Source organism: Zootoca vivipara, chromosome 14 (assembly GCF_965207765.1).
Source record: "Zootoca vivipara chromosome 14, rZooViv2.hap1.1, whole genome shotgun sequence".
Classification (NCBI taxonomy): Eukaryota; Metazoa; Chordata; class Lepidosauria; order Squamata; family Lacertidae; genus Zootoca; species Zootoca vivipara.
The window spans coordinates 19,181,226-19,195,511 of NC_142597.1; the positions used below are offsets into that span (position 1 = coordinate 19,181,226).

Below are 14,286 nucleotides of genomic sequence, written 5' to 3' on the forward strand. Positions count from 1 at the left end.
GGCCGGATCCGGGCCCCGGGCCTTAGTTTGCCTACCCATGGTCTAGACTTTATCTTTCTCCTTTTCTCAACTGTGTTTGAACACTGGGAGTGTTTGCTGTTGGAGAATTTTTGCAAAGATCACCACTGGAATAGCCATTTAACATGACTTAGTCTGCATCCTACTTGCCTTGGTGCTAAGATTAATTGCTCCACCACTTCCAGTGGTGTTGTGCCTCATTATTTAGCCTGTGATGCTGATCCTTGGTTAATCTAAAACACTGACTGGTTAGTTTGGGGTGGACTGCTGTGCACATAGGCTGGGCCCCTATTATTACATAGGTGTAAGGCTCCTGGGGAAAACGTTGCTTGCCTTTACTTTTGACATTTTAGATTTGGGTGTTGCCAGTAGGGTTGCCAGACTCAACAGAGGACAGGACTTCTGTGCCTTTAATTGCCCCGCTCTCTTTTGAGTCTGGAAACCTTAAAGAGAAACCAGCAGACCCTTTGTTTAATTTCCAAGCAAAGGGTCTGCTGGTTTCTCTTTAAGGTTTCCAGACTCAAAAGAGAGCAGGGCAATTAAAGGAGCTTCTGTCAAAACAACTGCTGTGCTCAATGTACTCATCTCACCTGCTACCTGCTTCAGTGCACAGGTAGGTTGAACAGTAAAGAGATCATCTTCATTCAACACCTACCATATGGATCCTAGGTTGCAAGCCTTTGCCTACTTGCAATGGAGTAAGACCCATTGAGCTGGGGTGGGCTTCTAAGCAGACCAGACACCACCAATAATGAGACTGTAATTCGTAAGGTATTTTTCCCTATGCTTCATGCTTCTGTTTGAGAAGTGTCCATTTAGCCATTTCCCCTGAAACCCTATTACTGTATTGTCTCAAAAGACAGAGATTTCTGATGCATGTGAAAAGCAAACAAACGGTTCAATATTTTTTTTTTACACTGCAATTAAGTACTCCTTAAAAGGTCTGACAATGCCTGTTGAATAAAACTTGATAGCTTGCTATTGACATTGGATATCATAACTACAGCCAGTCTCCTTGACAAAAATTCTTTCCAGTGAAGGGGTAGGTCATTAAACGGCCACTTTCCTGATTGTTTGGAGGAAAAATTAGTCTTGGACAGGAAAGAACGGGGATTCTAATCCTGTATCCATTCCCCCTGTCCCCATCTTAATATATTAATAATACTCTAGTAAATTTTGAAGGAAAACAATTTATTTCTATGCATTCATGTTTAAGTTCCCACATTGCAGTCATTGAGATGGGTATCCCTGTTGCCACTGAAAATGCCGCACAACATGGTATGACACATGTAAGTACAGAATGTTTGCTTTCCCAAGCATATTTTTCAGGCAAAAAGTGCTCCATAAAGAATGCTTGGAAGGATCCTAGACAATAACCCAGTTTCCAGCCAGTCAGTTATAAGCCATTCTGGCCATCTCAAATTGTTCTCATGAAACCTTTAAAGAGACTTTAGTAGGCAGCTCAGATTACAAGGTCTGCATTTTTAGGTGGCAAGTACTGATGATGACTTTGTAACCTGGGGTCCTTTCGCACCTCTGGCTTACGGTGGACAGCAAACTGCTTGGACTTTGTTTGGGTTTGTAGGAAACAAGCTGAGCAGATCAGAAGAAACCCACCTAGTATGAGGAAAAACCCAGCAAACCAGCCCAAGAATAATGCTTCACCAAATTCCCACCTTGGGACAATCTCTGGCACAGTTTCATCCCAGAATTCTCGCACTATGTTGTAGGCAACCCAGGAGACTGGCACGAGGGTTGCCATTCCAGAAATGCAGAAGAGAATTCCTCCGGCGATTCCGAGGCGTTTTTTCAGTCCAAGGTTTTGTTCCCTTATCTTCAGACAGTTCAACCCCAAAATAGAAATAGAGAGGGCAAGGAATCCCAGTCCATTTGAGAGAACCATTACAATCCTAGAGATTCTGAACTCCAAAGGGAGGTTACAGGTAGGTAGCCGTGTTGGTCTGGATCGAAGTAAAATAAAAAAATTCCTTCAGTAGCACCTTAAAGACCAACTAAGTTTTTATTTTGGTATGAGCTTTCGTGTGCATGCACACTTCTTCAGATACAGTGAAATGGAAGTTTCCAGGCACTTATGTAGAGAAGGGGTGGGGAGGGGTGGGGATGGGGATGGGGGATCACTCAGAAGGGTGGTGGAAATGGGTGATTGACTGACTGATAGCTGTTGATGACCGCAAACGACTGCAAATGGTTTTGCATGAAAAAGCAAGGGTTGAGATGGCTGAAGATCGCTTATCATGTATAATGAGATAAGAACCCGATATCTCTGTTCAAACCAGGTCCCTCCATGGTTTTGAGCTTGGTGATAAGTTGCAATTCAGCAACTTCTCTTTCCAGTTTATTTCTGAAATTCTTTTGTAGTAAGACAGCTACTTTGAGATCTTGTATAGAATGTCCTGGGAGATTGAAGTGTTCTCCTACTGGTTTTTCTGTCTTCTGGTTCCTGATGTCAGATTTATGTCCATTTATCCTTTGGCGTAGGGTTTGGCCTGTTTGTCCAATATAGAGAGCTGAAGGGCACTGTTGGCATTTGATGGCATACACAATGTTAGAGGATGAGCAATTAAATAGTCCTGAGATGGTATGTTGGATGTTGTTGGGGCCAGTAATGGTGTTGTCTGGGTGTATGTGGCAGCAAAGTTGGCATCTGGGTTTATTGCAGGCTCTGGTACCAGTGTCCATGTTAAGTCTGGTGGTTGTATTATTGTGGGTGAGGAGTTGTTTAAGATTGGGTGGCTGTCTGTAGGCAATGAAAGGTCTCCAAAGGGAGGGTTAAGAGAGAGCCATAGCTTTTGCACTCCATTATGTTTTCATCTTGAATGACGCAGGCATGCCAAAGTCCTGTGTTCCAGGTCTCCAATTCGTTCAATTCCAAGTTGAGGTTCTTCCAAAAAGGTATGAAAGTTGTAACACAAGAGGAGGCCCAGCCGAAGAGCGAGATAATTAATCCCCCCAATTGGCCTATAGTACTGCAGTGCCAAGCCATATTTGGACTGGACTCCCGACTGGCATACAAAACTGCCTTTGAATGTTCTCTATTCCAGATGAGCTTGATTCTTGCAGCAGAAGTTCCGATAGAGCTACGGTGTCATCAATATGCTCTAGGTTTCAATGGAGCCCATCTGAATTGGTGCTAGTTTTTTTAAAAGAACAGTGGAGGAGGAGCTGAAGAGAATACCACTCATTCCAAGGTGTGGCCAAGCTTTTCACATCTGGTTGGTTTTGCCTTTATCTGAAAAACAAAACAAAAAACAAATCCTAATTCAACTTAATTCATGTGCAAGGCAGAAATGTCAACGTTAATTGAATCGATGCAATCGACCAAGTTCCTTTTCAGCATGCGAAGAAGCACAGATGAGGCTGATGGAGCAACTTCTTCAAACAGATTCACCGAAACGTGGCACAAAGATAACTGTAAGCTTTGCAGTTTGTCTAGCTTCCTGTAGCATGAAATCCCACTATGCAGGTGTTCATTTCCACACACCCTTCTGGGTTCAGAAACACTTTGTGCAGTACCGCCTCTGCAGAATTACCATATTATGGGCCGAGCATGTTTATCTTTTCACCAATTAGCCCGGGGGGGGGGGACTTAACTCATATTTTGCTCGCCTCTTCAAGTTAGCTGGAACTGATGGTCTCTGTTACACCAAATGCTTCAATATCCAGAAGCTCTGGCTAGGAAAGGAGGGAGGTGACTGTAGAAGGAAAGGGGAAACATGGATGGGAGATGAGTTGATCTGGATAATGGGGGAGGAAGAAGGAAACAAACCAGTGTCTCTCTGTCCCGTGAGAAGTTCCAAACCATAGCTGGCAACGGTAGAAGACCAACATCTACCAACAAGCCCTTGGGCTGAGGAAATGTTTCTTTAAAATGCGCTTTGAAAGGTTCTCTTGAGTAGTACTTGAGCCTCTTTTCCCCATTGCAGAGGGTGGAGTATTCATGATTTCTCAGATTTCCCCCCAAAACCTGGCCATTCTCCAGATACTGAGTAAATACACAAAGCTCAGAGAAAACAGCTGTGTATAGATTGTGATTATACTTAAGGATCCAAGAGTCCATTCAGGGGTCAGAGGTGACAGGCCCAGTTTGCTCAAGGAGCAGCTTACGGAGGTCGCTTGCTGGAGAACTTTTGCAATCGGTATAATGCACATAATGCCACCTGTCTTTTCAAGTAGCTTCTTGGGGCCTGTGCACTAGTTAATAAATGGAAAGGATGTTGGAAACAGTCCGTTCAAGGTGGGAGCAATCAAGTGCAACCTTCCCTGCTTCTGTGTGGGACTGTGTACGCACACAGTGAACTCTTTTTAAGTTTATAAACTGCTAACTTTTTTTTAATGAGGAGGGAACTAAATATAGAATAATTTTGCTTCCTGGGTTGCAATATCAGTTCTTCTGCATGCTATTAGCCAAATGCTGACAAAACCGCAATCCAATAATCGGTCAACTCATCTCCTAAACCAGCCTTCCACAGCCAGGTCCTTTACATGTCTTGGACTGCATGAGGTGCTTGCTGGGGTTGATGGGAGCTTTTCCTTAATATAGACAGAGCCCTCCAAGGCTGGGGAAGGCTACCCTAAGCAAGCACATTCCAGCCTCCAAATGTCCTTGGTGCATTCAGCCACCCTACATGATTTCCCCATCTGTTTTTCCACGTGTGGATTTGTCTAGCATTGAGATTTATCGTGTGGATTTGACCTGTCTCTTCTTACTCGTCTGCCTACTTTATTATTATTTTTTAAATTAATTTTTATTAGTTTTCGCATACCACATATTCCGTTATCAAACATTTGGGCTCATTACATTCATTATCTTTACAAATTCTCTATAATTCTCAATAAAAATTCAACTTAGTATAGTAATAATAACAACAACTCTTAAAGTTCAAACCTAAAGTTACAAAAATTTCCGATGATCGACTTCCACACTACTTTCTTCTGCTGTTTTTATATTCATGCGTTTGGTTGCGCGGTATAACATTCCTTATGGTTTCAGTCTATTTTCAACATTCTTCATATCGTTTTTAAACCTTCATCCTCTTTCTTTTTGTACTTATATTTTCTTGTTTAATCCTCTTTTTGTATATATATAAATATATATATGTGTGTGGTTTTTTAAAAAATTTACTATACATTGTACTTGTATTTTCTATTTGTATGTCCAATAAAGATTTCTAATTTGTTGTTGTGGGTTTGTTTCCTTCTGTGAGTAATTTCTTATTTAATATGTTATTTTGTTTCAACTATCTTATATATGCTATCAATTTTCCCCATTTTTTCATGTATACCTCGCTTCCTTGCTGTCTTATTCTCGATGTTAGTTTTGCAATTTCCATATATTCCACCATTTTCCTTCTCCAGTCTTCTACTGATGGAATTAACTCTTGTTTCCAGACCTGAGCTAGAATTACCCTCGCTCCTGTAGTCGTATATAGGAAAGTACAAGCAGTCCGTGCTGATAAATTTCCACATCTTCCAAAAACTTCACTTTGGCCTGGACTTAGCACTGAAACGTGTGCTGTATCTTCAGAACTCAGCCCTAAGATGTGTATGTACGTAACAAGAATAGGGAACATCTAAACATGAGGTTGAATCCTGACAAGACAGAAGTACTGTTTTGGGGGACAGGAGGCGGGCAGGTGTGGAGGACTCCCTGGTCCTGAATGGGGTCCCTGTGCCCCTGAAGGACCAGGTGTGCAGCCTGGGAGTCATTTTGGACTCACAGCTGTCCATGGAGGCAAAAGTTAATTCTGTGTCCAGAGCAGATGTCTACCAGCTCCATCTGGTACGCAGGCTGAGACCCTACCTGCCTGCAGACTGTCTTGCCAGAGTGGTGCATGCTCTGGTTACCTCCCACTTGGACTACTGCAATGCGCTCTACGTGGGGCTACCTTTGAAGATGACCCGGAAACTGCAATTAATCCAGAATGCGGCAGCTAGACTAGTGACTGGGAGTGGCCGCCGGGACCACATAACACCGGTCCTGAGAGATCTACACTGGCTCCCAGTACGTTTCCGAGCACAATTCAAAGTGTTGGTACTGACCTTTAAAGCCCTAAACGGTCTCAGCCCAGTATACCCGAAGGAGCGTCTCCACCCCCATCATTCAGCCTGGACACTGAGATCCAGCACCAAGGGCCTTCTGGCGGTTCCCTCATTGTGAGAAGTGAGGTTACAGGGAACCAGACAGAGGGCCTTCTCGATAGTGGCACCCGCCCTGTGGAACGCCCTCCCAGCAGATGTCAAGGCAATAAGCAACTATTTTACTTTTAGAAGACAACTGAAGGCGGCCCTGTTTAGGGAAGTTTTTAATGTTTGATGCTGTACTGTTTTTAATATTCAGTTGGAAGCCGCCCAGAGTGGCTGGGGAAACCCAGCCAGATGGGCGGGGTATAAATAATAAATTATGATGATGATGATGTAGGAACATCCTTCTTTGTTAAGCAAGGGGGGGGTGGATTTGATTAGCCTCTCGGTTCCTTTCCAACTCTACAATTCTATGATTCTAGGATGAGGTTACCTACTGACTCTGAGGTAGAGGTCTTTCTATAAATCTGCTTTTCACTAATCAAACTATTGCCATTTTTTATTATGATGTTTTAATTTTTTGGAAGCTGCCCAGAGTGGCTGGGGGAACCCAGTCACATGGGTGGCAAATAAATAAATTATTACGTATTATTTCAGGTGACAGGCCTTGCCTTTCCCCACAAGCTTTCTTGTTTCCCCCTAGTTACAAGACAGAAACACTCGTGTTGGGGTTGCTGCAGAGGTGTTAGTTATTTTAAGCAAAGTATACAGCTGGAGTGATCAGCTAGCAATTCCAGTGAAATCTACCGCAGAGCTCCTCTCCCATTGCAACATATACACACTCTCATGAATTTAGAAGTGGTTCTTAAGAAATTCACAGGAACAAAAATTTTACTGAATTGAGACCTAAAGATGCAATAGACTGCAAAGTCTGTTTTACCGGTAAAACATCCAGATAGGATTCCCTGTGGTTGTGCTGTGCTGACTGGGGCTGACTGGAATGGTAGTCCGAACACCTGGAGACCAGTAGGTGTGGAAGGCTAACTTAAAAGAACACTGCTTCATCAATTTTATGCCAAGATGCATCTTCAAAGGGGACATACTGTTCTAGTTTTGAAACAAGATAAAATTCATTTTGCTTAAAACAGCCATTGCAAAGTATGCCAAACACCAAAAGAATAACAGGGTAGGCACTTAGCAGATCATTTTGGACTCACAGCTGTTCATGGAGGCGCAGGTCAATTCTGTGTCCAGGGCAGCTGTCTACCAGCTCCATCTGGTACGCAGGCTGAGACCCTACCTGCCCGTGTACTGTCTAGCCAGAGTGGTGCATGCTCTGGTTATCTCCCGCTTGGACTAATGTAACACTCTCTATGTGGGGCTACCTTTGAAGGTGACCCAGAAACTACAACTAATCCAGAATGCAGCAGCTAGACTGGTGACTGGGAGCGGCCGCCAGGACCATATAACACTGGTCCTGAAAGACCCACATTGGCTCCCAGTACATTTTCAAGCACAGTTGGTGCTGACCTTTAAAGGCCTAAACGGCCTCTGTCCAGTATACCTGAAGGAGCGTCTCCACCCCCATCGTTCAGCCTGGACACTGAGGTTCAGCTCCGAGGGCCTTCTGGCTGTTCCCACCCTGTGAGAAGTGAGGTTACAGGGAGCCAGACAGAGGGCCTTCTCAGTAGTGGCACCCGCCCTGTGGAATGCCCTCCCAACAAAATGTCAAAGAGAAAAACAACTACCAGACTAGGGAAGCTTTTAATGTTTGACGCACTATTGTATTTTAATATTTTGTTGGAAGCCACCCAGAGTGGCTGGGGAAACCCAAGCGGATGGGTAGAGTATAAATAAATTATTATTATTATTATTATTATTATTATTATTATTATTATTATTATTATTTTGGAGGCCAGGGTGTGTGTGCCTTTTCATCTGGGTAGGACCTCCATACACACTGCCTAGGCTTGCACCACAGGGAGGTCACCTGGGTGCTGCTAACGTAGCGGTTTAACTTCACACCCAGAGATGCACTCCATTGTCTCTTGAGAATGAAACTAGCAAAGTCTGCTCCCAGACTCTGGAACTCGCACCCTAGAGAAGTTTGATTGACTCCCTCCTTGTCGTCCTTCTGATGGCAGGTGAAGACTTTCTTGTCCCAACAGGCTTTGTGGAACTGACTGCTTTTAATGAAAGGGCTTGGTGCCATCCTGTTTTTATTGCAATGTTTTAATTGTTTCTGTGTGTTTCATTCCCCCCCCTTTTTTTGTTACCAAAAACATCTATTCAAAAGTTACATCTTTGTCCACTGCCATCATTGTATTAAATTATTGATTTTTTTAAAAAATGTTTTGTCTGTTCTTATTTTTATCTTTAAGCCACTTGGACTCCCTGTTGGGGGAAAGACAGGGTATAAATAAATATAGAATAATTTCAGAAGAGGAGAGTGACATAATGCAAGACCTCAGAGGGATGAATGCCAATACTTTGAATTGCACCCAGAAACATACTGAATCGGATACACAAAAGCGAATTTTTTTTAAGTACCATTGATCTATTTATTGTCAGCATGGTGGGTCCTGGTTTGAGGACCTCCATGACCCTCTCCTTGCATCAATACATGTGCCGTGCATGCAGATTAGGAAAAGAGGGAGACTGCATTTATCCCTGAAACCACAAATGCAAATTGCAGTTGAAGTAGATGCCTCTAGACATCGTTTACCTAAACTCTGGCAGTAAGCAACTAAGTGATTAAAACCTTCCATATGTATTAATAATCCTCGAGCCGTTTACAACACTGGCTAAGTAGTTATTTATAACCAACAGGTTAACCATTGCTATTTTTAACCCGCCCTCCTCCCTGTGTGGCTGGAGACAGGTTTAAATGTAGTCTGCAGATTTTCCTGGCTTTTATCCTCTCCCTGTCTCTGGACTTAGAATATTTCATAAACCACAAAGCGATTTACGATTCACTTAGTACCATCACGGCCTCAGAGCTGGGTTGAGAATTTTTCTGTCCCGGTGCAGTGAAAGGGAGTCCCTTTCTCTAGCCACAGAGTTTACACTGGGCAAATGGCACCCTCTCAAAGACTTTTCATGAGGAATGGGATTGTTTTCAGTCTACCAGGCAAGTTTTATTCTGAGGGTGATAATTCCTGTAGGAATAGTAAGGGCGAAACTTACTGGAAAAATAAGAACTTTTTATAAAAGAATGGAAATGGTTTATTGAATATTTACAAACAAACTGTAAACAGATAAGAACATTGGCAGGATTATTGTAATAACCTGCAGTTTTATAAGAGTATACATTTAAAGTAGATGAATAAATGGTTAAGTTAATTTGGAATATGCAGAAAATATAAAAAAATAAATTTAAGGAACTGCAGAAAGAGGGGGAAGGAAGTTGAGTTTCGGAATGTTAAAACGATTGTAAAATTATTGACATGTATAAAATTGAAAAACATAAAAAATATTTATAAAAAGGTAATTCCTACAGGAAATCCACTGATTTTGTGATGCACAGCTCCTTGTTGTTCTGACATCCTATTGACCAATCATATTGACCAAAAAGGAAGGTGCCCCACCCCACTTCCAGGGTATTTATTCCCCTTCTATGAGATGCTGATAGAGTTGACTGCCTCCCCCCCCCCCATTACTTTACTCTTGCAAAATATCTAGGGTTGCCATATTACAAAAAGTGTAAATCCGGACACAGAAGTTGAACTTTTGTTTTGTGGCAAAGTTGTTGAGCTTTTTGTGCAAAATCTCCACACAAAAATGAAGTTCTTTTAGCTACCGGTAATTTTTGGGAAATTCGCTTAAAAAAACACCTTCCCATATGGTCTGCCATACACCTGGGTTTTCCTGGACATTTATAACCAATACTCGATAATTATGCCCAGACGCCATTTTTGACGGACGAATCCTGGCTATGGCAGACCCAATCTAGGCAGTTATGGCCCAAGACTTTTGGGTGACTGAGTAATAGGGCTGGGTGGTATCTGGATTTCAACATTGTGATATATCACCAGCAAAACACTGTGATATATCAATATATCATGATACATTATCACCAGTCAAGATCCTGGCACCCGTCCCAAATTTTAATTTTTATAGCTGATGTTTTGGAAATTAATTCTTTTACCCAGGGTGGAGGGGATGCTGATCTGACTGGAAAACTTAGTTCATTTCTCCTGACCTCTTACTTCCTCTTCCCCAGAATGCTTTAGCCTCTATTTGGGGGGTGCTTTCCCTGCTCTGGTTTGTTTGAGGGCGAGTTGCCTGCTTTTCCTTTTGTTTGAGGAATGTTGGGATTTTGAGAGGGTGTTTTGCCTATTTGGGGTGGGGAGCTGTTGCTTGCTTTCTGGCCTGTGGTTTGGTTTGGTTTGGTTTGGTTTCTTGGAGGAGGGAAGAGAGGTGCAGATGTTTCACCTGTCTTTTGGATGGGCTGGTTCTGAGCATCGCTCATTTTGTGTCCTGTGAAGTAGCTATTCTGTGGAGCCCATGACGCTTTTTCCCATTTCCAAATCTGCCCCATGCCCAAACTAGGTGGGGACTCAGTGTCTCCTAGCACCATTCCTCAGGCATTCAGCACCCAACTCGTTGCGAGGGCCACCACTGAATGTCTTCTCTCAGCCGGCCCTCTCCTTTCTTGTCCACTTGCCTTCTCCATGAGCACATCTCCTAGCTCCTTCATAAGCAGGCGTAAATATAGACTCTTAATCTCTCCTCTTGGTAGGTGTCATTCAGGCCTTTTTCTAGGTGCGGAAAGCGAAACTCGGGCCGTTGTGGTAGACAGGTTCTGTCCTGGTTCTCGGGAGGAGCAGAAATCCAGACACCTTTCCCCACTTAGGTCAGGAATTGTGTCTTAATCTCTCCTTTAAATTATCATCATTTTCTCATTCTAGTTGACGGTTAGCATTTCAGTCTGCCCCACACAACACATGGAAGAGCTTGGAAGTTTAGAGCAGATGCCGGCAGATGTGGATATGGGGAGGGGGGCAGGGGGCAACATGGACCCACCATGTGCCTCAGTCTCCAAGAGATTAACCCTGTGGGGCCTGGAGTCTCCCAGCCAGCATCTCTCCTCCTTGCCCAGGCCTCTCTGATTAAATCATCTTGAGGTAATTCTGCGTGTCATTGAGACAGATTAACGGGTGACCTTCTTCTCCCAGAACAGGATTGGAAGGCTGCCGCCTGGCTCTCTCCATCTCCCCCACCAGCTCTGAATGCACAAACTGGGGGAAAAGAAAGGGGGTTTTTTGGTTGGCTTTTTTTGCTTCTTCCAGAATGGATGGGAACGTGTTGGGGAGTGCAGGGACCCCAGAGCTGAAGACCTAGCAAGGGGCTCTAGATTAACGGACCGGTAGGAGTGACAGCAGAAAGGACAGGAATTTGCTGTGCCTTTGGGGCTCACTGGATCCGGCCCTCGCAGCACACTCCGCTGGAGAGATGAGGTAGGTGTACTGCTTGCCACCAACTCTGAATGCCGAGAGGCTGTAATGGGATAGTGATTGGATCTCTCATTTTGGCAGAAGTCAACCGGGGGAAACTCTTGGAGGAAAGTGACAGTTCTACAGTGGATAAGTGAATGTATAGTATATAAGGCTTCCCCACCAATACCTTTAAGTCTCCCCAAAAGTTGGCTATATAGACAGACATAGTTATATGATCAGGTTCTTTCCTCTCCCAATGAAGAGGGGTTCCCCCAGTCTCCTCCCCTGTCTATAAGTGGACTGGTAATTCAATGTATGCCTGTGTCCCTCATAATTTAGCATGGCAGCTGCCTCCTTTCAGGGGTGTTGTTTTAGAGTGGGGGTGATGGGGTGGCTCCCCCCCATCCCAGTGTTTCAGACCACATCACATTTCCTTGCGGCTACCTATATCTTATAAGAGGTATACAGATATATCCTGGTTCATAGCTAAACATCTTTGAATCTGATGCTATCTTGCAATGCGATTTTACATTTATCTTAAAGGAAGCTCCCTTGAGCCTGTCTGTGGATCTTACCTTTCCCCATCACCAGCCCCTTTAGTGGGATCACTGCCTGGTGGTTTACAGAAATGCCCACCTCCCAATCCCAGCTCATGAATCCAGAAAGGAAAAGGAAATTATCCTGTGAGCACACTTAACTTGAAAGCCCTCCTGGATGACATTTTTCAAAATAAATAAATAAATAAATCCCTGTCTTTGTGCAAATAGGAAGCCATCTGGAACGTTCTTGGGTACTGCTTGTAACAGGCCTCTGCTTTCCCCAGGAGGTACATTCTTCCACTGCCCACTTTTACTTGCTGCCAATTAACCTGACCAGTTGACTTAAAAAATAATTAAGCTTGCTGTCCTTTGCACACTTACAAGGCAGTAAATTCCACCGAGCCTACTGAGACTTAGTTGCCAGTAAATACAAATGGAAATGCTCTGTGAGAGTGTTTTGGTAGGATATTTGGGTTGGATTCCCCCCCCCCCCACACACACACTTGTAGGGAGTAAACCCCATTGAACTTAAGGCTGTGATTCATTATCCACTTGCCTTAAACTAAGCATCACTGAATACAGTGGGACTTGCTTCTGAGTAAACGTGCCCAGAACTGCGCTGCTGTTTCCAACTAAATACGCCTAAAAGGTTTTGCTAGAGAATTCTCGTATTTATTTGCCGGAGAGTAGGTGCTACGCAAAAAAACCAGCCAGTATTTGCTACCCAGGTGCAGGCAGTGAAGGGGGAAGTGGTTGTGGGGATTTTTGCATCCACACGTGTGTGTGATTGGTGCACAAATTGTTTGCTCACTAGGTATATACTCCTCTTTACCTCCAAGATGTTTCGTGCCCCCCCTCCCATTTTATCTTCATGGCAGAACTCTCAGAAAGGTAAAGCTAAGAGAAGGTCCGAGTGGGGATTCCAGCTAGTGTTTTTGTGACCCTGGCCTGACACTCTCACCACCCCACCGCTGGCATTCAGATACCTCCCATCTGACGTATTAAAACAACAGATGCAGGAGATATTTGCAACCCAAATGATTAGTATGTGCATCTTTGTGCCCGCTAACAGAATAGAGCAGCTTTCGAAATGGCAAAAAAAATAGGGGCAGGGTTTTGTCAGGAACAGGGATTGTCATTGTCCCAGAAAAATGGGCTAGTTGGGTGTGTGCGATATAACAAACGGCTTGCATTTTGTCAGGTCAAAGAGAGAGGGCAAATGCTGAAATGCTGTCAGGAGTGGGAAGGAACGCCTTCTGCTTTTTGCCTGAATTTTCCTAGGCCAGCCTTTCCCAGCCGAGTCCCCTCCAGCCCTGGCTGGGCTGATAGAGTTGGTTGTTTCTTGCAGCACCTGATTGCCTTGTGAACACCTGGAAATTCACCAACATTTTAGTGCAAAGTTCTCCCAGTGTATGGTTGTCTCAAAAGTTGTGCTGAGCAACTCATTCTGTTGGCGCAAGGATTTCCACTTTCCCAAAGGAACTTTCTCTCCTACTGTTCCCCACCATGCACCCCCCTAAATCTGCTCTAAAGGTCTCCCCAACGCTCTGGAGCAGATTTGGGGAGGGTGCAGAGGGAAGAGAGGTGAGGGGGAAATCCCACTGCACAAGTAGAAATCTTTGCTTTATCATTGACACTTTAGTTGGATAACACTCAACCGTTTTGGTATGCAATTTTGCCTAATATACACATTTCTGCAACACAGTGTTCCCAGTACTGTATAATGCATTTTTACATCATTTTCACTAATATGAATATTTTTATGCAAACCCTATATGCATTTTCATACACAAAGCTTGGCTAGAGAACTGCATTGCAAAATTCATCGAAGTGCAGACTTTGATGAATTTTGGTTCATGAATTGTTGCTCATTCTCACAGTGAATATCAGAGGAAGTGAGAGAGCAGCAGAGACCTGTTGCCTTCAAACTCTCCTTTGCTGGGTTCCTAGAGGCCTATGGTAGGATGTAGGAGGCTGGGCTAGATGGACCTGTGTTCTCATCCAGCTTCCGGTCCCTTCGGATAGTCACATATTGTGTGTGATGCAGGCCAGTCATTTAGACCAGCCTTCTGCAACCTCATGCCCTCCAGATGTTTTGGACTTCAGCGCCCATCATCCCTGACCACCATTGCCATGCTGGCTGGGGCTGATGGGAGTTATAGGCCAAAATATCTGGTGGGCACTCAATTGGGGAGGGCTGTTTTGGACCAAGAGTGAACGAACAGTGGCCTAACTGAGGTCATTTGCTG

At 43.9% G+C, this 14,286-nt stretch overlaps 1 protein-coding gene across 1 annotated transcript; it reads right to left on the minus strand.

Annotated features, from left to right (window-relative positions):
• Positions 1–945: 945 nt before the first annotated feature.
• LOC132591202 (claudin-22-like) lies at positions 946–9,046 on the minus strand. Its single transcript, XM_088658172.1, has 2 exons — positions 9,030–9,046; positions 946–1,937 (listed from the first exon to the last, which is right to left on the minus strand). The coding sequence occupies exons 1-2, from the start codon at positions 9,044–9,046 to the stop codon at positions 1,481–1,483; spliced, it is 474 nt and encodes a 157-aa protein (XP_088514298.1). The 3' UTR covers positions 946–1,480.
• Between the last annotated feature and the right edge of the window lie 5,240 nt (positions 9,047–14,286).